This window comes from Plectrocnemia conspersa, unplaced genomic scaffold, assembly GCF_051122295.1.
Source record: "Plectrocnemia conspersa isolate PC_06_02 unplaced genomic scaffold, ASM5112229v1 ptg000010l, whole genome shotgun sequence".
In the NCBI taxonomy this organism is placed as follows: Eukaryota; Metazoa; Arthropoda; class Insecta; order Trichoptera; family Polycentropodidae; genus Plectrocnemia; species Plectrocnemia conspersa.
The window spans coordinates 31,905,882-31,930,511 of record NW_028277174.1 but is presented as its reverse complement, the minus strand read 5'-3'; the positions used below and the strand labels follow the sequence as shown (position 1 = coordinate 31,930,511).

Genomic DNA, 24,630 nt, shown 5'->3' with positions numbered 1-24,630 from the left:
AAATCTTCAGCAAAAAGTAACAATTTATTTTTATATGAGATCATTCATTCGAGCAACGAAAATCTAGTGCTACATTTTCCTTGTAACTGATTGGGGAAATTTAGTTGTGATGTGATATCTACCATTAAATATAATTTTTGCAATTATTGAACATTCTTTTTTCGAGGAATATTTTAACTTAGTTTAGGCAAGAAGCAGAACGCTTTAAAATTCAACTATTGATAGCCAATGCTATTCTCTATTTATTTCACATAAAAAATTGATGACAGTGGAGTGCTTTTGCCACAATACTGTTCCAATAAATTATACAATTCCTACTGGAAATGTCTGTGCATAAAGCACTTCTTAGTGAATCATACGATGAAACGTTAGTACTTCGTGATTTTTTTAATACAGAGACAAATACTTTTTTTACACCTGTCATACGTTTTGCCTCATCGGTTGCAAGGGATACAATTTCATTTATTGGAAGGTGAATTTTTTCGTGCTTTCAGTAACAGAATAATTAGGCTAATGATAACGTCATTATATAATATAATAAGCGTACATATCAATGACAAAAAATTGAAAATGGCAAAAAAAGTGCCGTAAGCGGCTCGCGAGCCGCGGTTGGCCAACCCCTGATCTATGGAAACTTGAATGCAAGTATTCTTAAATTTTTTCAGCAAAAATATATTAAAATTGTTTTTTATTTTATACTGTCATCTGGTGATGTTTAACTGTGTAACCGTATGGCCGATAGAGTGTTAATACTAACAACTCTCTGTGACAAAGTAAGATATATAACGTCCGATAAAATGTGACTGAAATAATATAAGAATAACTGTTGATAGATGCTTATAGCCTCTTAAGCTTGTGTTTATTCAAGCGTAATTATAATATTATATATATATATATATATATATATATATATATATATATATATATATATATATATATATATATATATATATATCTTAAGCTTGTGTTTATTCAAGCGTAATTATAATATTATATATATATATATATATATATATATATATATATATATATATATATATATATATATATATATATATATATATATATATATATATATATATATATATATATATATATATATATATATATATATATATATATATATATATATATATATTGGCATCTCCAGATTTAGATCAATGAACTCGCGTTAGATAATAATGATATTTTAATAGCATTTGAAACTTGTGTATGTTGATATTGGTACATGGTTCTAACTCTTTAAGTATTGTTAGATGACTATTAAAATTGCTAAAAATATAGTATTTGCACATTTTTTATTTAAAAAAAATTAATATAATAAGCAATTATTTTTTATTGCGAAAATGTTATTAATTACGAGAGGTATGTTTTTACTTTTCCCCGGTAAATATTACGCAAGGTTTTGATTTGATTTCCGTTAGGTCGACCGAATATATAATTATATTAAAGGTAACCCTCTTATGAGTAAAAAATAAATATTCTCGATTTTCGAATTTCTCGGGAGATGGGAAAACGGGGGCGACGTTTCGTCTTACGCACCGCAATTTTCCCGGAAACCTTTTTTGTCTTCGAATACGACGGGACTCGAGTGCGACGGCTCATAATTTGAGTGCGTCTTCTCGATCCGCCGCTATCCCACTCGAGAGAATTGGACTTTTCCGCCCGAGAAAAAGTAAAGGTCGCCTTTAATTATGCGCAATTATTACGCGGCATTGTGAGACGCGAACAATGAAGACATAATTTAAACATTCGCAGCAGATTGAGGGCGACGCGAGACAGTGCGAATAATTCAGAAAGGGCATAAAAGTAAATAAGAGTCACATCCGTCGGAAGGAGAAGCTGCGGGATGTCATTTCAGAGCGACGTCTCCCCGGGAAACCATTTTCATGCCCTTTTTCTACACGCAAACACACACGGATGCCAAAAAAGAAAACAATTTATTTAAATTCTGATATCTCATAAGTATCATAAAGACTAGGAGATAACTTTTTGCACCTCCGTATTATCAAAATCGATAAGCTGCAAAACGAATCAAAGACTTCCTTTCTGTGAATCTGCGTCTCGGTAATCGAAATCGAAATAATGAAAAGGCTTCCTGTAGAGAATTGAAGACCTCGCTCGAACAACAATTTAATACTTTTGAGGAATGAACGTAAATTAAAAAAAAATGTTTTCAGCGGATCTTATTTATTTTTTACAAAGTAAGGAGAATACAGGTATCAGGTTAGTCATCAATCGTACTTTACCGTATTCTATTAATTTTATCACGACCCCTTTCTACCGATATTTTTTACATGCAGAAAATGTTCACTAAGAACCTGAGTGCTTTTTTATAGTTAATGCTGTAAAAAGTAAAGTTAAAAACTTTGTTGTAGCAGCATTATTAAAACAATATTTTTCGGTCCACACTATACACACTCACACAAATGGGCCGTTGAGTGCCGAAAACGATACGAGTAATTATTTTCCACGGCCTGCGGGGAATCGATTCCTCTCTCGATAATGGATATCGAGTATAAGTACAATACATCATATTTTTGCTATAATACGACCCGACGTTGAGTGCATTAAAATGCCACTCGAGCAATTTGGATCGATCAAGAAAAGAGCGAAACACATACATTGTCATTAGCGTCGTAGTAGAGTGCGCGGCGATAAAAGTGTCCGTTTGTAGAAACGCAAATGAGGTTACCGCTCCCGTATTAAATTGTCTACAATATCATATGAAAATATTTTCAATTTAAATAAGTTCTCTCTATGGAAATGATAAAAAAGCACGTCGAACACGCGGTCCTCAGAGACGTCTTATTTATTTCAAATTTTCAATACAGTATTACATTACATAAACCTTATACGAGAGCATTTCGATTTAAAACCACTCACATGCGGTTGCGAGTACTGCGTAGTTGACGAAATGTTTCATTGATTACACGATTTTTACCATAAATATAAGCTACTTATTTTTTATATATTGCTAATTATTTATATCATTCTAACGATTTTAAAATATAAAGATCATATAAAGTATCCTCTGATTGTTCTAAGAATGTACTTCTACCGCGAGTGGTAAATTTATGCCCCGTGATCAAAACCCAGTCCCTAGGAAAACAATGATTCTGGGCCTCATGACAAAAATGGCATTTTATATATTTTTTAACATATCGATTCAAATATTTAAAAATCCAATATATGTAAGTCAACTAATTAACATAATGGTGCCTATTTTCAATAAAAACTGTTTTTATATTTTTCCTATCTAATACATGGGCAATACAATTTTATTTATGTATATGAAAATGATGAAACAATACTACCACCACACTGATGAATTGTGTAAGGCAACACATTATCTGATAAGACCTAAATGATCAAAAAAAACCTAACTTAAATTAATTATCTGAGCCTCATGAAAGTTCTATTATTTTAGGTTTGGGTTTGAACAACAAATGGACGTTTCGCAAGTGTCAAATGTAGTTTAAACGACAGTAGGGCGACACCCATTAATGGCAAAATGCTCTGCTACGTACGCGTAGTAATACAATTTCACTGATATAGAAATATAATTTCACTGAAAATACACATTCAGTGTAACATTACTTTGATAGCAGAAAACATAATTTTGTGGAAAAATACTAAGCCTTTAATTAGCAATAATTGTATAAAACAAATTTAATTTATTAAAAATAATCAATAATTTTAATCAAATTAAATAAAATTCAGCTAACCATAAATTACATATTTTATTTTATTTAACATTTTAAATTTGATCATCATGAATTAATAGTTTTCCCCAATGCGTCATTATAAACAAGGATTATACCATAGAATATTTTAATAAAAAACAATTATGATGCGCACATGAATAGATAAGCACAGTCCTAGATAAATACTTAAATCTCGTTGAAAAGCTTTTGTAAAGGCAGCGGTTTCGAGCGCTGACGTCCTAGCAGCGCAGTAACGGGAAGAATAAGGGACGCGATCGCGACTCTCTATGGCACTCATATACTATGCATAAAATATGAATATTTATTTTATTGTCCAAATATGAATATTTATTTTATTTTTTGACAAGCGTAAGCTCAATGCGTTACAACTGTGTAAATCAATCAGGCATAATGAATACATACAAGTAGGTATTAAACACTTAAAGCCTCGAAATCGATGATATCTATATAATTTTTTATTTTGTGTAATTTAACTTACATAAAATAAATGTTACTTTGCAGCTGGGGCCGGTTTTCTTAAATAAAAGTGCATTTTTTATATATAATATGTCTTAGCTCAAACCATGCATAACAAAATCTTTACTTTTTATTCGTATACAAAAACATATATTGTACAAGACATAGCACTCTAAAATTAAGAATGAATGATATGCTAGTACTTCCGTAAGATTTAATCACTTAACGATGCTCAGTTTTATTTAGGAAGCGAAAGGATTTTATAGTGTTTATTACATTGATACTAAATAATTTAAATAATCTTAGTTGAGAATTAATAGAAAGTATTAAGTAACAAACTAGATACATCGTGCAAAAAAAATAATTACGAATTATTAGAATTGTATTTTATTTTATCAGTTAAAATAACCTTGAAGGAAATATGTTACATCTTGTTAATAAAAACAGATTGTGTTCCATGATTAATGGATTTGAAATATTTAAGAAAAATATATTTTCAGGCATTTTATTATACAACATAAAAAAATTATTGTCGAAACTTTTTTATTTTTAAGTTCTTCTACGTCTTTAGCTTTACTGCACAGTAAATCGTAATTAAGCTTCAGGTTATAATAAATGTTAAAAAATGGATTCTGTCACACGCCTAATTTGATGTTTTTACGGTAATCTATCATTCCCTTTCACATTTTAATCCTATTCACTAATTAAGGAACCGATGGGAGTTCGTTGTGATTATATTAATTAAATGATAATATTTTTTTGTAAAATTTATTAATATATAAAATAATAGTTAATGCCTTAATTATATGTTTTAAGTATCTATAGATTATGTTACATTTTATCTATTAATATGATTTAATATTTTAAAGCAGAATTGTCTGATTAAAAAAAAACTATTTTTTTATCAGCAAAACAGCAATTTATTAGTTTTTTCTTGACATTTTTAAGTAAAACAGTGGTACAAATCTCTATATGTTATTAATTTAAAATTACTTTCTAAAATATTGAAAAATAATGTATTGCGCATACAAAACAATTGTTAAGTTTTTAAAACTAAAACTACAGATATATAAACCTCTCATTAATTTTGAACTAAAAGGTCAAAGGAGAAACCTTAAATGAATTAAGCTAGCCATATTTTTATTAATTAAAAATATACGACATTGAAATAATGTTGCTTGATCTCGATAGAGGCGGGGAGCGAAAGGTCGCAGAATAAAATGCGCAACCTTAAATTGCTATGTAAATTTCAAACATTTTTGTGTTGAAATATTTATTTTAACATTTCCCTTTTCATACCCTGTTTTTAATAATGTCCAAAAATATTTTTTGCCCCTTTTTCAACATTAAAAATGAGCAGTTCTCGACCTAATGAAAAATATCTCATGCAACTCATACTGCAAAACGAGTTTGAACGCCCGATATAAAGAAACAATAAGCAAACGGTACTCAACTTTCGTTTTCTAAACTACATTTTCTCATAAACATTTGGCCTTTCTCTTTCCGTTAAGGCCGTAACTCGTTTATGTTTATTGCACGGATAAGTTTATAAGATTATATTATTAATTAAATTAAACAAGATTCGCGTAACTACCGGTAAGCAGAGCCGCCGAGAGACATCTAAGCCGAATTTTGACCAATAGGTGAGCGCAAAAAATAATTATCCCTTCTCATACCTTTTTTTTACGCTCCCCTGTTGACCAAAATTTGGTTTGAATATACTTTGATCAGCCCTCTTATATTAGAAGCCCATAATAATGTCGGTAAGGATAGCTATCATATTTTTAAAACATAGTGTAATATCGAAATGCAGACAAACTGTGGGCTATATGTAAGATGTGATGTCTATATGTACTTATACTTTCGCTTATTTTTCTCTAAGAGATGTGTTGGCTAAGTTTGTACTTTTGACTTTTGAAAACTATAATTGGATATTAGGTTTGGGTTTGAACAGAAAATAGACGTTTCACAACTGTCAAATTGAGTTTCATATACATTTTAGAGCAGCATATTAGCACCAATCAGTTAAAATATATTTTCACTAGTAGAAGTATATATCTACTGGTAAAATGTATCTGTACTTTACGGATGTAAATAAATAGTGATAAGAATGTAAATATATATAGTATGTTACTACTTATAGAAAAGTTGAAAACATATAATTTTACCATCACCTGTCAAATAATTTATATTTTCACGGGTAAAAATATATATCTACTGGTGAAAATGTATTCCGATATGATTTTACTGAAACGACATACGAGACTGTTTTTTCTATATTTTATTTTAGGAAGAGCCCCATGAAACTGAATGTACTATTTATTTATTTTTCTGCATTAAATCCAGTTGGAAAATTACTGATAATACAATCTATAAACACATTAAATGTATATAATTCATAATAAATATTAGAATTTTAAGATCGAATCCCTAAATTTACTAATACTAATTTACATTCGTTGAATATTTTCTCTCATATCTAATATTTTTTAAACGTTCAAAAATCAATAAAGTCAACAATAATTTGCAAAAAAATTTAAACACAAATGAAGCCGCGTCAAAAAACTAATGTTTATTGTGAAATTACTAACTAGAAAATGGTTGCTTTTGAAGGCAATGTTCCGCTCCTTTTATTTATTGTATTTATAAAAAGGGCAGAAGGAACTTATACCTGAAATACATCAGTACAATTGTATTAATAAGTACAATATATCTCAAACAATTGTAGTTTAGTTCACATTCATTATTTGCACTCTATATATTTCTATGATTTTTCCAGAAGGGAATAATAAATTAAGTTGGGGGATTTTTTTTGCATTATAACGTATTATGTGATATCTATTTTGATCATTGCTTTATATTCATAAAACGAAGAATTCAAAGAATGTGCGATTTTTTTATGCGATATGAATTTTAATAAACAAACAACCGACAGGTGCGCAAAAATTCTGTAAAGATGAAAAATAAGCGAAATTGATTACAGCAGTCAAAATACGGGATCGGTGAAAAGTCTCCTCGCAGGACCTTTATCCTTGAACACGTTATTTTTCATGCATGGATTTTATTAATTTTTTTAATATAGTAAAATATGTAATTATTTTATTTCATACTTATGTATTATATCAGTCAGTTGTTTGTGTTCATCGTATGTGCATGTGTCTGCCGTGCAATTAGCCAAGATTGTGGTAACCAACCCCTTTGGAGGTGAAAACCGGCAGATATTTGCGCGTAAGTAGCACAATTTAATAAATAGTATAAATAGATTGATTAATATAATATATAAATAGTATAAGATAGAAATAATTAGTATTGTTACATAAAAAAAATGGCCGATAGCGGCGTGAATATAGCGGGCGTAATTACGCCAGAAAACAGAATAAAAGAAATGGATGAATTAAAAACAAAATTAAATGTACTATTATCAAATGGTAATATACTATCAAAAGAAAAAAAAACCATTATAACTAATACATTTGATATTATGTATAAACATTTATTAGATGTGTTAAAAACTAATAGGGACGATGTAAATAATAAAAATGAAAATAATAACTCATTATTTGAGTTATTAAATGAAGTTAGAAAAGATGTTTATAATATAAAGGATAAACTAAATTTAAATAACAACATTATTAAAAATAAAATGCAAAAGAAACATTATTCGGAAATCGTAAAAAAAGGAAAAGATATTGCGATAATTATACCTAAAAATTTGCAAAATATAGAGCAGACAAAAAAGGATTGCAAAAATTTAATTAAACCAACAGAATTAGAAGTTGGAATACAAAATATAAGACCAATAAGCAAAGGAGGTATAATAATTACATGTGATAGTAAAGAAGATGCATCGAAAATTACGACAGATGCAGTAAAAAAACTAGGAGATAAATATAATATAAAAGTAGGAAATTTAAAGAAACCAAAAATAAAAATAATTGGAATTTCTGAAGAATTAAAATATGATCAACTAAAAAAGTGTATAATGAAACAAAACACATGTGTAGAAGAAAACAAATGTTATTTAGAAGTAAAACATATTAAAAAAAACAAATTTAATAAGTATGATGCTATTATTGAAGTAGATGTTACGACATTTAAAAATATAATGGATGTAGGCAAATTAAATATTGAATGGGATAGGTGTAAAGTATATGAAGACATATTCATATACCGTTGTTATAACTGTTATGGTTATAATCACAAAGCCAGTGAATGTAAAAATAAAAAAAATTGTATAAAATGTGGTTCGGAAGAACATTTAATAAATCAATGCAACAAAAAATAAAATTGTGTGAATTGCTGTAGAGCAAATAAATTACTAAATCTTAATTTGAATGTGGAACACAACTCCATGGATAGAAATTGTTCAATTTATAAAAGATACGAGCAAAATTACTATAATAAAATACAATATAATATAGTATAGCAATTAAAAAAATCAAGTTCATATGGGAAACAAGAATCAGTAACTGGGATATTAATCAATGCACAAGGTTATTTAAAACATAAAGAGGAAATAGAATTAATTACTGAAAAGGAATATCCAATATTTTTAGGGTTAACTGAAACCCATATCACAAATGACATTGAAGAATTTGAACTAAATATTGGCAATTATAATATAATTAGATGTGATTCTAATTCCAGACATACAGGAGGTGTTATACTGTATATTAGAAATGATATAAAATTCAATACTATATTTAAAAATAATCAAGATAAGACATACTGGTCTATCACAGTTAAGATTTTTATTGAAAAAATTCCCATAATATTATGTATAGCATACAGATCTCCAAATAGTAATCCGAATATATTCATAGAATTTATAAATAATATTGCAGAATGGAGTTTTGATCAAATTTTGGATACTGTTTTAATTGGAGATTGGAATTTTAATTGGAACAAATGTGAAGATTTTTACACAGCAAAATTAGAAAAAATATCAAATATATTTGGTTTAAGACAATGTGTCAAAGAAAATACAAGGACTAATAATAGATCGAGCACATTAATAGATTTAGTATTTACCAACAACAAAAAAATTTATTGTGAAGTAAAATCAACTCCAAGAATAACTGACCATTCAATTGTATATATTTATATAGAAAAACATAATGAACTTAAGTTTAAAAAAACAAAAAAAATTGATATAATTAAAAAAATTAATTTTAATAAATTAAGATTAGAATTACAAAAATGTGACTGGAATGTAGATAATATGGATGTTAATAGGATATGGAACAAAATTTATAAGAATATAGTAGATTGTAAAACAAAAAGTCAATATAATTTTAAAAAGGAATATCGTTACAACCCAAAACCGTGGTTTAATGATGATGTTAAAAATGCTATAAAGAAAAGAGATGAGTCATACAAAATTTTTCAAATATTAAAAACAGAACAAATAGAATATAAAGTCTTTAATGAAAAATGGAAAACATACACACAATGTAGAAATATGGCAGTCAAAGTATTAAGAATGGCTAAAAAGAAATGGTATGAAAAATTGATAGATGAAATACAAAATGATCCAAATAAGATGTGGAAATCAATAAAACAATTAATTAATCCAACTCAGAAAAACGACATAATAAAAATGGAAATTAATGGAAATATATATCAAGATCCTTATATAATGGCAGAAAAGATGAATACATATTACATTGAGAGCATAGAAGAAATTGTAAATTCAATACCAAGGATTAGTAATTTAGTACAATATAATAATAAAACATTAATTGTAAAATTTAGTAAATTTAAATCAGTATCATTAGATGAAATTCATAACATAATATGTAAATTTAAAAAAGGAACTAGTACTGATGAACTAGATATAAATATAATTAAAGAAACATGGGAAATAATAGGAACTAAATTAAATTATTTAATAAATAAAGCACTCTCATTAGGAGAAATGCCTGAAAATTTAAAGATTGCTACTATTGTACCTATACCTAAAATAAAAAATAGTAAAAAAGTTGAAGAAATGAGACCAATCAACATGCTACCGTGTATAGAAAAAATAATAGAAGAAGTAGTAATCAAACAATTAAAGGAATTTATTACTTCTCAAAACATAATATGTGAACAACAATCGGGATTCAGAGAAAAGCATTCCACTGAAACTGCATTACAAGTAGTGATAAATGATTGGCTGTTGGCTAAGGATACAAACAAAATCATTGGAGCAGTTTTCTTGGATTTCAAGAGAGCCTTCGAAACAATAGACAGAGAAATAATGTTGAAGAAATTGGAGAGTATAGGTATAAGTGATATAGTTTTGAGATGGTTTAATAATTACTTATATAAAAGAAAACAAAAAGTTAAGATAAATAATGTATGTTCTGAAGAGAGGTTAGTGTATTATGGAGTACCACAAGGGTCTAAATTGGGACCATTGTTGTTTGTTTTATATATAAATGATATAGTTAATAACGTAAGAAAATGTAAAGTTCATCTATTTGCGGATGACACATTGATCTATTGCATGGGTGATAACATTGAAGAAGTTGTGAGTAATTTGAATGATGAATTAGGTGTGTTAGAGATATGGTTAAAGAATAATGTACTTAAATTAAATGAGAATAAAACTAAATGTATGTTTATTAATTATAAAAATGTGTTAGATGATAGTACCAAAATAGTAATAAATAACTCTAATATAGAAATAGTGGATAATATAAAATATTTAGGAGTAATTGTTGATACAAAATTAAACTTTAAAGAACATTGTAATTACATATTAAAAAAAATTAGTAGAAAAATAGGTTTATTATCTAGATTAAGAAATATATTAAGTATAAATACAAAAAAATTAATTTACAATAGTATAATATTGCCCCATTTTAATTATTGTGCAACACTTTTAAATATGTTGAATAAATTAGATAAACAAATGTTGCAAAAATTACAAAATAGGGCAATGAGAGTAATCTTAAATAAAAATAGATTAACTAATTGTAAAAGTATGATTGATAGATTAGAATGGTTGAATGTTCAAGAAATATTGAGTATGAATGTTTTAGTATTTATATATAAGTTAGAAAATAATATGTTACCACACTATTTTAATAAGTATTTAATAAGAAATAAAGATGTACATAAATATAATACTAGAAATAGAGAAAATTTAAAAATAATTAAGTATAAGAAAACGAGTACGGCTAGGGGAATTATGTACGGAGGTTTTAATTTATATAATAGTCTTCCAAGAGAAATCCGAAACAGCAAAAATATAACGGGTTTTATAAATGGAATAAAAAAACACCTTCGTACATATAGAAATAAAATATTATAATATTAAGTCTTTATTATTGTATATTTTTTCTTTCTGTTATGTATTTTTTATATATTTTTATATATGTTTACTAAATTTGTTAGATGTAAAGATTAGCTATTAAGCTAAATAAATTAATAAAATAATAAAATATACTATATAACATTGTTAACCTTTCAAAAGATATTAAGACTTTGAAAGAAATTGTGATATAATTCATTTTCGGTAAATATGGACATGGTTACCTTAACCTTTCAGATACAGATGTACAGTGTATATAATGCTATTATTAGTCCTCATTTATAATATTGTAGAACGTTACTATTTTTAGCCAGAGAGGGTGTAATGAATAAATTCCAGGTTTTGCAAAACAGAGCGATGAGATATATGTTGAATGAAGATACATCCATAGGAATCCTCGTGTCAATAATACAACTTTGAGAGAATTATATTTCAATTTGCTGATTTTTTTTTCAATATGCAATATAAAGAATGAACATAAGTTCGATTTGCTAAAAATACATATATTTTTTAGCAATTAATTTGTGTATACCAATTAAAAATTGCATAGCAGATAATAAGAGTGTTTTTTCCGGAATGTGCTTTAATCTGTCACATATCGTTTAAAATTCGCAACAGAAGCGATTGCTCGTCAGTATCGACCGACAATAGACTGTCGTCAGGATATCCTTTTTAACCATACAAAATATTATGTGATACTAATATTACGATGAACAATATTAATTACATATCTGTATACTTCATTACTCCATATCAAGTTACGAATAAGCTCGATCTTAATTAATCATCTCAATATTCACTAATGATATTAGGAAAACCTAATTTAAGGATCAATAATTTCAAACAAAGTGGTGATGTATTTCATTTATAATTATAATCAATAATTTCTTAAGAATTAAAAATATATATAACATTTATTTCATAAGCAAATAAAATATGTTTTATGTATTGATTCAAAATACATATTGAGTTAACTACGGTAGTTTTTTTTATATTACAGCGGAGTTTATATTTTTTACATAAAATATTATGAAGTGTATTCCTAGTGAAATAGTGCATAAAGTAATGCGTCATAAGTAGTCGTAAAAATATACTACAACATAAAACCTATACGTGTTATCAAATACTAACATCATAAATATGGCAATACATCATTGCGATAACAAAATAAGAACTATGTTAGAAAACATTACATAAATATATTAAAATCAATTATGCATTAAGTGTATTGTAAAATATATTACTGTAACTAGCGTAACATAAATAAAGTTATCTTATCTTTGTGGTAAAACTTGTGTCATATTGTTTTACAGTAAATAAACTACGGTTCATTTTAATTAATGAACTTATTTCACATTTTATTTTTGTTTTCATCTCGTTTTTATGCAAAAGTTCACTTTATTTTTAGTTTCCTTTCAGACACACACAGATATCTTCAAGAACATCTGTTTGTAGTAATATGAAATATAATAATCAGGAAAAATCAGTTCTGACAATCACATTTGTTTTCACATATAATAATGCGAATTTGAGTAAGTTACAAGATGCTGGTTTAAAACCATTTTCAAGCTTAGTTTCACTAAAATATTACTATGGGAAAAAATCGTGCTAAAGAAATGTATTTTTAAATTATCAAATAATCTAAGCGCAATTTATGGGAACGTATCCAAAAATAATAAGCCTCGCGTTGAAATAATTAACGCAAATTTTCAGCAAGATATCCAAAAAATATGTGGCCTATAGATCTTGGTGTATTATTTTTTAAATAACAATATATTTAATAGACGTAAGATCGAAAGATTGGAATGATTGTATATTCAATAAATATTGAAGATTAATGTTTTAGTATTTATATATAAGTTGAAAAATAATATATAACCAGAAAATTTTAATAAGAATTCAATAAGAAATTTAGATGTATGGTACGCAGATTTAATACTACATATAGAGATAGTTTAAGGATAGATAGGTATAAAAAAAATATTGTAGTGAGGTGTGAATTTGTATAATAATATTCCTAGGACAATCCGAAAAAATAAAAATGTAGCGAGAGTCCTCAATTCGTGCATTAAGAAATAAATTAAAATAATAAGTATTTTTTTATATTCCGTTAATATTTATATGTTTGCTTAGTGTATAAACAATTAGCTACATATTAAAAAATAAATAAGTTAATCTTAGTAAAATAGCATTATTTAAAAAGATTTTAGAATAAAAAATATTGAATTATTTTACTATGCTTTATTGTGCGTATATGCAGTCGTTCGTTTTTTCTATCTCTCTCTTACTCGTTCACGTGTAAGCGTGCGAGAGAGATGCACACAATAGACATTTTATGAATACGGAATATAAATGCAATAACTTGAACTGACTTTACGAAAAACGTTCTTTATATTTTTATTGTTAAATTATTTTAACTAAGTAATAACATTTATAAACCTACTCAGTCACATATCCATCAGTGCATTTTATACAACGAATAATTTAAATATATAATATAAGAAAAAATTCATACCACTGACACAGTAGCAAGTTTCTAAATTCGAGTATTATGACGTTAACAACGATCGTTTTTAGCATTTCTCGCTTTTAACGATGAAAAATATATCATTTAGATAAAACGGCATTATGTTGCTCTACATGTGAACTTAATTAATGCGAAAATATTATTTTTCATAATAATCATGAAATATTTACATTTCATATACAATACACTAACTAAAAAATATGCTCATATTTATAAACATACTTTATTAAGATTTACACGAAATCATACAATTAAATAATAGTGAGCACCAAAAATAGATATGCATAATTCCTCATCAATATTTCCAGCTCGTTTTTGTGTTTGAGAGGCTCGTTGAGAATATTTTTAGCTCGTGCAAGAGAAGCGTTTTTAAGCGCTGACAGCCAGAATAAGGGACGTGATCGCGACTCTATAGAGCAAACCATGAGTCGGAGAAACAGTTTTGGGGGCGTAAAATTGAAAAAATGTACAAGTAACACAACGAAATAAAATTATATTATCACAGTTTATATTTATTTCTGTGACGGCAGCAAAGGCGAACATGAACCTAATAGATGGAGTGCCAAGCGACGCGGTGCAGATTGCGTACTTTCTCAGTATCTTAGCGATTGCAGGACATTTGACGTGTCCAGCGGAGTTCCAATACAGATTCGAACATAGAATAAATCATTTTCACAATTTTCTGCAAGCGCATGCCTCACATCAAATTCGTATAATTTACGTTTTTTATAAATATTTTACATCAAAAAATTGTGTGTTTTATTCAGACCTTTAACCTTTTAAAGAGTATCGCCGTACATGTACGGCGGTCGATATTTCACTGTTTTGAGATACCCCAGATAGTTATATATTTACATATATTACTGAAGAAATAAAAAACATTATAATTATATAATATTTTTTTAATTTAATCTTTTGAAAATTTTACTATACATGCTATATTATTATTTGCTATAAATGCAATATTAAATAATAAGAAATAATTATGGAAATATACATAAAATTAACTCACTCCTAAGTGTATACTAACAAATGTTTATAAATAAACTCACTAATCAAAGGGTTAATAAGCGCAAGTTCTAAAGACGATTAAAAAACATTTTTAAACAAAATGGGGTTCGAAAATAAATATAATTTGCGAACCATTGTTCTAGAACACTCTAATTCTCTCAGCTAAAAGTCGCTGATCATTGCCGGATTGTAGACACCACCCTTTAGCTACTTTAAAAAGTGCTACGCTGAGAATTCAATGCTCTTAGCAAAAATGCACTACAAATAGTGCACTAAACCCGTACTCTTTCTGGGGTTCTAAACAATGAAGCCGTATTTGAGTACCCTACGAACAAGCGTATCGTACAGAATGCGAATCAACAATATGTTGTTAAAGTGAAACGCGCTCCGCATAACGAAGCCGAACATCATCAATGTGCATACAAAATCTCTATCCTCACTCAAACGTTTCTCAAAAGATCTCGACGGAAATATTTATGGTTAAAACATGTCCGTCTAAACTGTAGGAGAACTCCATCAATTAATGAGATCTGAAAAATGTAACAACGTGACTTGTTGATTACTCTAAAGAAAGCGAATCCGAAGTTGTGCAAACATTGCGAGCACTTTCAGACATATTATAAATATTCCGAGTTATAAATTGCCCATGTATGTCACTAATAAAAATTTAAAAAAATTGCAGATGACTTAGTTTGGATCCCTTTTGTACTTCAGAATGAGTGAAATAGCCAAAAATACGTTTGAAATAATTAGCGCCAATGAACCAATTCAAATTAATATTCATAGGATTTCAAAACCCATTCACTCCTTACTGCGTGATACTATATTACATGTTTATTTATTATCGAGAATAACAAGAATGGAATAATTTTATGAAAAGTATTATTTTCAAAAAAGCGTATTTTAAAATACACAACGCTTCAATTAGAAAGATTAAAAGAAAGCTATAAATTAAAAAAAAAAGCTCTAACGGTCGCTTGATCTCGATAGCAAGTGTCAAATAGATGCAGGATCACACGAAGCGAGAGTTTGCTTGTAGATATGAAAAATATTTCATCTGCGGTATATTTTTTATACATGCTACATTAAACATACTTTTGAGTTTACGTTATGTTAAAATATGAAAAGCTGATGTCCTATTAGAAAACAATCCTAAAATATTTTTTTTTAAATAGAATTCGTCACTTTAGTCACACGCTGTATTTATTCAACGATTTCGTAGTAAACCGAGCGTTAAAACTGTAATATATCAGAATACGCATTATTCATTCAAGTTTAATGTAAATCGCGCGCGTGTGGTAAAAACGGTTGCATAATGCGGAAATTGTCGAATTTTCCCGACTGTTTTATTTATGAAAGGAAGATGAGACATACCGCGCGACGAGGAAACGTAATATGTTTTTATTAAAAGGAAAAAAGCAATTCGCGTCCTTTCATAATACGCAAACCGTTGGTTTAGTTTTGCTAAGCTCGGATCGATCGTACAAAACGTAAAAATGTAACGTTATCTTATCTTTGCGGTTACGCGATGACGTAATGTGCAGTACTAACCTAAATTGGTCTCTGGAGTTGAGCGTCTCCTGCTTGATGCTGAGGATGACGGGACCCAGGTCCTCGTCGTTGGTGAAGTAGTTCCAGTGCTCGGTGCCGTAGAAGTAGCGCTCGTAAGTCTCTTGCTCTACGGAAGTGAGCTCGAAGCCCGAGTTGCGCTCCCATTGCTGCTCGATGGCCGTCTTCTGGCGCGGGGGACTCTCGTCGTCCGCGTCTTCCTCGCAGAGCGCTCCGTCGCGGCGTCGCCCCGGGGGGTCGCATTCGCCCCCAGAGTCGCGCTCCGACTCCGACTCGTCCCAGATCGTGTCGGTGGCGATCTTCTGGCGCGAGCACTCGATCCAGTAGCCGGGCGTCGGGATCAGGTTGTGCGGAAACTCTTCGCAGAACTCGTCTGCAACGGCGCGACGCTTAGCTCCTGAGCGTTCTCAAATCGCTCTTCGCGCGCAATTCTCTCCTCGCAATTCCTTCACAATACCATTTTTATATTTCTCCGAAGCTGTTTTATCTCTTATTTTTATAACAAAAGACCATATCCAAAGGCGAGAACACGTCGACTGATACATATGTTACCCCTCTAGGAGCAATATTAACAGAGGTACGATTTATTTTCATTATAAATTATAGAAATACAGGAAGATTTGTATCAGATAACACGTTCTCGCCTTATCAAATTTCAATGTATTATGTCACGTGCTACAATTACAGTCACCTTACATATATAGCAAGAATGTGAGGAGTACTTTTCCAAATATCTAACTTTAAATTTCTACTTTTATGTGATGCAAAAACTAGGCTTAAGAATCTCTTTAAATGAAAAAATGTAAGCACATTAAACAATAAAAAGTATTACAATTGCCAACAAATTACTTGATACAACAACTACAAAAAAAAAAAATACATAAATACTATATCAAACTAGACAGCATAATTTAAAATTCATAATATTTGAGCTATATAATAAATTATCAAATGATTTAAAAGTTTTATGTAGATATTGAAATACGTAAAGCAGCATTATCGAATGAAGTTCATAAAAAACATTATTAATATAAATATATGTTCAAGACACATTACTGTCCGTTCACGCGTTTTTGCGTGATAGCGAAAAGTTCACGCGATTCACAAAAATCTAAACTTTAATTTATATTAAATCGTTATCGATTTAAAATTGTTTTAAGGGCGTAAAAATGTCACCTTTTTCAAAACATAATGTATTAATATAGTCTTTTAAATCATTAGTGACTGTAACGCATATTATATTAAATGATACTTGAAGTTAAAACAGAAGCTATCATTTAATTATTAAATATGGAACTATATGTAATATATACTAGAAAATTATTTTACTAATTTTGTAGCTTATGTTCAAAACATTAATTATTTTGTTTTATGTGATTGCTACTCAATATATATATGTTAATATTATATTGTGAATTAATACATAGCCTACGTGAAAATCTTATATTAATGAATGTTTCTTGTATAAAAAAATATACGTTAATATTAATAAAAGTTTCATTATCTCCCTTACAATTTTGTTCTAAATTTAATTTCAATTAAATGTAAATTTTGTTTTATTATAAATGTGTTTTTTTCAGTGAAATTATTATTTCACTAGTAAAGATATAATTTCACCAACTAAGACATGTAGCAAACAAATGATTTACAATTGCACTGATTGTACATGTGAGGTGTTGACATACTGTTGTGAAACTAGAATTATCTGTTTAAATCTAAACGAATGTAATAATGTTAAGCTTGGGTTTGAACAGCAAATGGACGTTTCGCAACTGTCAAATTAAATTTCAACGACAGTTCAGAGCAGCATATAATATGCTAAATTATATTTTCACTGGAAGAAAATGTATTTGTATAAGATTTAACTGAAACACCAAGAAGAAACATCCTTCACTCATAATATACATTGACTGTAACATATATGTATCATATAAAAAAAATCGTAAATGTTTACTTCTTAAAAGAAATCATTTATGTTACAGCCTAAAAAGCTACAGAACCCTATCCCTAAAAGTAAATGATCATATTCATGTTCGTTTAATCATTAATACCTCAAGGCCATTATTTAGATCTGTACTATATTTAATATTTAGATTATTATATTTCCAATATATTTTTAGTAATGTACATACATTTACATAAAATAATTAAGAAAGCAATATTTTTTTAATAAGGATAGAAGAAAGAGTGTTTGTCTGAAATTTGTTAATAAAACATTACTAACAAACTTTATAAACTGTATTTTTTGTAAGAAGTAAACTGGAAAATTGAACGTAGAAACACATTTACAATAATAAGTGAACATTCTACGATTAATCTTGTTTTTTAAGTTTTATATAAAAACAATTAGAACTTAAATTAAATAGTGTAAAATAAATATTTTTTTCTTAAACCTTACATAGTATTTTTATTAAATACTCAAATTTGCAGCTATTTAATTTTTTTATGGTAAAATATGGAACTTTTTTAATTTAATTCATTTAAACGTTAAAGTATTAAAATATTACATAACACGCCTTTTAATACTAACATTAAACAACTTCATAATAGATCTCTAATACGAACAATTAAATAAGGTTGATACAATTCTACCGAAAAATACTATAATGGCCATATATACCCACTGATCTCAAAATCGGTGACTGTGACAAGACCAAACTTATTGATAAAAATAAAATGTCTAAGCACATCTTGCTTCAAAAACGTATTTTTTTAGTTCCTCCGCGTCACCATTAAGGTGAATAGTTACAAATAATGTATATATTTTTCATTTTAATATATAAATAGTTTTTGTATTTCTTCCTTTATTTTTTATTACTGTTCAATTTCCTTTTATAAACTAGGATCGTATATAATTTTATTGTATAAAATTTCCTGTTTCTTTGATACTGTAATAAACGTTAATATAAAAAAAAGGTTTACTTCTTACAAAATAATGATTTACAAGTTCTCAGAAAAATATAAAACTTTGTTAGCAACAAAGTTAATATGAGTAATGTATCAAAATTTTGGTAAAATATTATTGAATATTGAATCAGAATTTGAAACATATAAAACTGTATTATTATTTTATTCACATTTCAAATATTCATGCATTAACACTATACAGGACATTGAAGTGATTACATTAACCTAACTGATATAATTATTGCTTTTCACGTATATTTCAGTAAAAATGCAAGAGAAATCGACTATCTAACTTACTTAATTTAGTAAATATTTTAAGTATTGAATTTGCAACGATCTAATATATTTTATAGCATTATTAATAATGAAATAATTGGCTAAAATGTATTTAATTTAATTATTATTTGAGTACTTTTAATTTATTTTATAATGCTGATTTAATATATAAATATATTCAAGATTTAATATACATATACTTTTAAACATTTTAATAATTTAAAATGTGAAGGGCTGTCTAGTCGTTTAAATATATAATTAAATTAAATTTGAACTAACATTACGCTAAGTATACTTACTGTTTTCATTAAATGCTATTAAATTCAAAAAAATACAATTGAATTTCCTGAACCATTCTAAAAAATATTATTATTTAACCATTATAATTATACTTCAATTCGAAACATTAAGATTTTTGTAAAATACTGCGTATACACCGAGATCGTTGACAATCTCTATAATTAATATATAACATATAAACTATTGAGAAATATAAATATGGCTGTTTTTGTTTTTAGTTTTTCTACGCAGATGGAAGAATTGCGAGGCGAGAAGCGAGCGCGGACGAAGAGCGCTCGGCAGTCGCGGTGGCGTAGCGGCGTAGCGATTCCGCAGCCGTCGTAGTCGGGCCGCAGTCCGCTCACTGTAGGTTGAACACCAAACGGACGATAGGAGCTTGGCGTTCCAACTTAGAGCGGGCGGGCCGCGGCGCGTGAGGTCCGACTCGGAGGGCGCGCGGAGGAGCGGGGGGAAATACCTGAGCACGCCTGAGGCGGCAGCGGGAAGATGAGGGTGGTGCTGCTTTTGCGGCGGGCCACGGCGCAGCCCAGCGACTGCGGCTTGAAGCTGCGCAGCTGCTGCATGAAGTCGCTGCACTCCATCAGCGCCACGTCAGCGAAGTGCAGGTCGCACAGGATGGCGTTCTTGAAGCGGCGCGCCCGCTTCTGCAACGGACACTTGTGGCTACTGCGCGCTACAGGTGCCCGCCCGCTGAGGGCCGGCCACCGCGCAACCCGCCCATACCCACTTGGTTCGGTCCCGTCAGATTCAGTCCGCAGGAGTTGCAGCGCAGGCATTCCTCGTGGTAGTGGTTATTGTCGTACAGCGGGGACGGCTCTGAAACGCGGCCGGACGTCACGGATTGCGCGAGGGGAGCCCGCCGAGCGAGGCCGGGGCGGAGGGGGGCGGAGGCGCACCGGGGGCCGCGCGCGAGGGGCGCCGTCGCGGGCGCCGCCCTCGCATGTCAGCGAGCCGTCCCGGTCGGTCGCGAGGCTCTCTGCTGCGCCGACACGGGCTTTTCCGCCCGCCCCGCCCCGCTCTCCCCGGCGCGGTCGATACGAACTTTTCCGAGCGGGAAAGCGAAACTACGCGCGAGCGAGCGCCGAACGAAATCGCCCGGCGCTCGCTGACGCGAAATTAAACTAATAAACTCAACGGTTACCCGTCTGCGTGCTGGAGTCGAAGAAGGCGCTCGTCGTCTCCACGGTCATGGTGCCGACGGTGCCGTCCGTGATCTGCGCGCAGCTGTCGCGCCGGCCGCGATAGCGCGACGAGTCGTCGCTCTGCGAGCTCTGGCGCCGGAAGTTGCGGCAGCGGATCATCTCCTCGGTGGTCGACTGCCGGCGGAAGCCGCGCGCTATCAGGATCTCCTCGGTGGTGGACTGGCGGCGCACGGGCCGGTGCTCCTGCAGCTGCGACGGCTGGCGGTCGAGCGCGGGGCGGTTGCACGGGCTGGGGTCGCGGCTCGAGTTGCAGCTGCTGGACTCGGGCGAGCGCGACGACTGTCCGGGCGCCGCGGACCTGTTGGTCGACGTGGACTGCCTGCGTAGCCGGCCGCGGCGCCCCCGGCTCGAGGGGCTCGGCTCCCGGTCGGCGGCGCCCCGGTCCGGACTGAGCCGGGCCCGCGACTCCCGTCGTCCCCGCGACGCCGAGTCCGGGCTCAGGCTGTCCCGGCGCGCCTTCCTCCCCGACTCGTCTCCGTCGGGGCTCAGCGCCGGCTGCGAGCCGCGGCGCCCCCACGTTCCGGGCGGCAAGCAGCTCTCGTCGTAGGCGGTCGCCTGCCGCTGCAGCCGGCTCGTCTTGCTCGAGCGCTCGGGGCTGGCGTGCGAGCGCGAGTCGCGGCGGTTCAGGCGGTGGCCGCATTGCGTAGTCGAGTCGCGCCGCGACGACGCCGACAGCGGCGGATGAGGCCTCGTCGGCGTCGCGGCTCGGGCTGGCGGGGCCGGCGCCGTCGGCGAAGCGGGCGGAGGCGTCACCGAAGACATGACGATGGTCGGCGGAGGCAGAGCCTGGCAGCCGCTGTCCGCGGTGGTCGCCGGTTCGACGTGCACCGTCGCCACGGTGATGTCCGGAGGCGGGGGCTGCTGCGGCTGCTGCGAGTCTCTCCTGCGCTTCTGGGACGGCGCCGGCGGCGTCGTCGCCAGCGAGTCTCTCCGGCCGCTGCGGTGGCTGTCGCCGCTGCCCCTCCGCATCGAGTCGCGGCGCGCGCTGCGGGCGGAGTCGCCGGAGCCGCGGCGGGCCCTCTCGCGTTCCCGCTCGCGCTCCTTCGGGTCCTTGCCGTAGATGACGGTGCTGTCGGCGCGCCGGGAGGACCACAGCCCGGCCAGGTCGGTCCGAAACTCGCACATCTGCGTCTGCTGCGAGTCGCGGCGGGACTTGGACGCGGCGGACTTGACACCCGAGTCGGCGCTTGATTCGCGACGCTTCCTCGCCGAGGCGAAGGCGGCTTGCGTTCCGGCGCTCTGATCCGTCGTCGCCTGTCGCCCCCACGGTAGCGAGCGCGCCAGATCGGCCAGCGTCTCGCGACGGCACAGCGGCGCCTTGCCCGCCTTGCCCTTGGGACCGCCGCCCCATTCTCGCAGTATGTCCGTCAGCTGGGCGAGCGATGACCTCCGCCGCCTCTGGCCACCTGAAAGAAGAGCGAAAGGTGAGAGAGAGCGCCTACGGAGCGAGGAGAGACGGGGAGAGACGCGCACCCGGTCGCGGCGGAGAAGAGTCCCTCGGCGGAGAGACGCAGCAGACCTGCGCCGAGGAGTCGCGGCGGCCGCCTAGCCGCTGGCGGAGCGTGCTCTCCTCGAGCTGCTCCCGCACCATGTCGTCCCAGCCGTTGCCGCCGGACCAGACGAGGCCCACCTGGTGCGACAGGATGGGCAGGTTGCAGACGAAGCATATCGCCGTCATGGTCCTGAGGGCGAGAAGAGATCGCCGTCAGCCGGGGGAGGGAAGAGCTCCGTTGAAAAGCGTCGAGAGGCAGAGAAGAGAGCGAAAGCGGCGACCCCCGAGGGCGCGTGCGAGCCGTGCGTGCGTGCGAGCGGAGAGTTTCGAAGGGCCGTCCGCGAGCTGAGAGAGAGCCCTAGAAAGTCCTAGGAAAACCTGTAGTGGCGCAGCCGCGGCGAGGGAAGCCGGGCCATGTCGCATGGCTCGCGGGGGCGCGCGATCGATCGGCGGAGGCTCCGGCCTCGGGCTCCGGCGCGCACCTGTTGAACCCGAGTTTGAAAGTTGGCGGGCGCGGGGCTGCGAGAGAAGCGGAGCGCCGGGGCGACCCGCGGCCCCCGGAGCGCCGGCCCTCTGCGCCCGCGGGTCTCTCCCGCGCTCCGGGCGCGAGCGGAGGCTCTGCTCGCGGGGGCCCGCCGCCGGAGGCTTCTCGGGAGACCGCCGCCCGCTCCGAGGCCCGAAGCGCGACTGGCCCAGGTAGCCGGGCGCTCGGGCCCGGGTCGGGGGAGGAGGAATCGATAAGGCCGCGAGGTTCGAATCCGGGGGTGGCGAGGGAGGCGCAACAGGTCCTTCCGGTGCAGCGAGGCTCCCGGGTGCTCCGCTCACGCGCACGAGCAACAGGCCGAGCAACAGGCCGGCTAAATTTAGGCTGCACTCGCCCCGACCCGCTTTCCCGGGCCGCGAGGCCTCCGAGCCTATCTTATCTGCGACCCGATACGCCGCGATCGATTGCGCCCGCTCGAAACTTCCTCCCTTTCTTTCGATTCATAATCGTCGTCGTTCGATCTATATTTATCCGGGGAGGCTTGCGTAACGGACAGCGTCCGATGTCCGCGCTTTATTTATAAGAGGACGTCTTTCGGCCCTCCCGGACCGCTTTCCGCGGATATAAATAGAGCACAATCGAAATAAACCGAGTCTTTATTTTATTTCCGCGAAAAAGAGCTACGACTCGGGGCCGCGGCGAATCGGAGATCCGTAGTACGCGCGAGGATAACTCGTCGTCGATGAATGGAGGTGCGAATTCATTGAACCCGATTAGACTTCGTTTTTCTCCGGCTATTTCGGCTAATGTCCAAACGTGCGCTTCTAACTTTAGCCGCCCGTGATATAATTAGCGGTGCACCTAGCGATCTCGACGTGCGAGTCGCTTCGAGGACCTTACGGTTGCGAAAAATTTCGAAAAGGGCGCAAAAAAGCGCGTCGTAGGCGTACAGAATTCGAACGCCCCCGCGAAAGACCGTCGGCAAAAACATGATATATTAAGAATAATTTATCGAGTAACTTTCGACATTAAAAACGATCTCGATGCGTTACGCGAAAGATTCGCTTTCAGCTAGCTTTCGTTCGACGAATGTTATCATATCGCCTTTGACAGATTTTTCACGATTTTCTTATGAAGAAACGTCTAACATATGTTTTATATGAGTATTTTCTTACAAAAGGTCTAATAAACTAAATTTAGTAATACCGTTATATCGATTTAAAAATAAGGTTATTTATATTTAAAACTAGTTTGTTATAAATGTACATCGTTCAGTTAAATATGTCAGCTCGTTATTTAGGTCGAGGCTGTGATCGAAGGCCGTTTCTGTGGCAATAAAGCCTCAATATCGTTCAAAATGTATCGAAGGACTCGTTAT

General features: G+C 34.4%; 1 protein-coding gene and 1 long non-coding RNA gene across 6 annotated transcripts in view; one reads left to right on the top strand and one right to left on the bottom strand.

The window, feature by feature from the left end:
• rsh (Rap GTPase activating protein radish) overlaps window positions 1–23,457 on the bottom strand; it is a 61,975-nt gene extending 38,518 nt beyond the window's left edge. The window contains exons 1-6 of one of the 5 annotated variants that reach the window (XM_088195316.1): window positions 23,251–23,457; window positions 22,750–22,958; window positions 21,216–22,682; window positions 20,802–20,890; window positions 20,532–20,718; window positions 16,574–16,964 (exon numbers count right to left, since the gene is read on the bottom strand). In XM_088195316.1, coding sequence (XP_088051442.1) covers window positions 16,574–16,964; window positions 20,532–20,718; window positions 20,802–20,890; window positions 21,216–22,682; window positions 22,750–22,954 — 2,339 coding nt within the window. In that variant the 5' untranslated portion in view covers window positions 22,955–22,958; window positions 23,251–23,457. Of the gene's footprint in view, window positions 1–16,573; window positions 16,965–20,531; window positions 20,741–20,801; window positions 21,037–21,215; window positions 22,683–22,749; window positions 22,994–23,146 lie in introns of those variants that run through there. The other 4 variants (XM_088195314.1, XM_088195315.1, XM_088195319.1 and 1 more) reach the window with 4 other exon arrangements.
• The window catches only part of LOC148231410 (uncharacterized), a 302,215-nt gene that overhangs the window by 243,016 nt on the left and 34,569 nt on the right, over window positions 1–24,630 (top strand). The gene's annotated exons all lie outside the window — the stretch shown is intronic.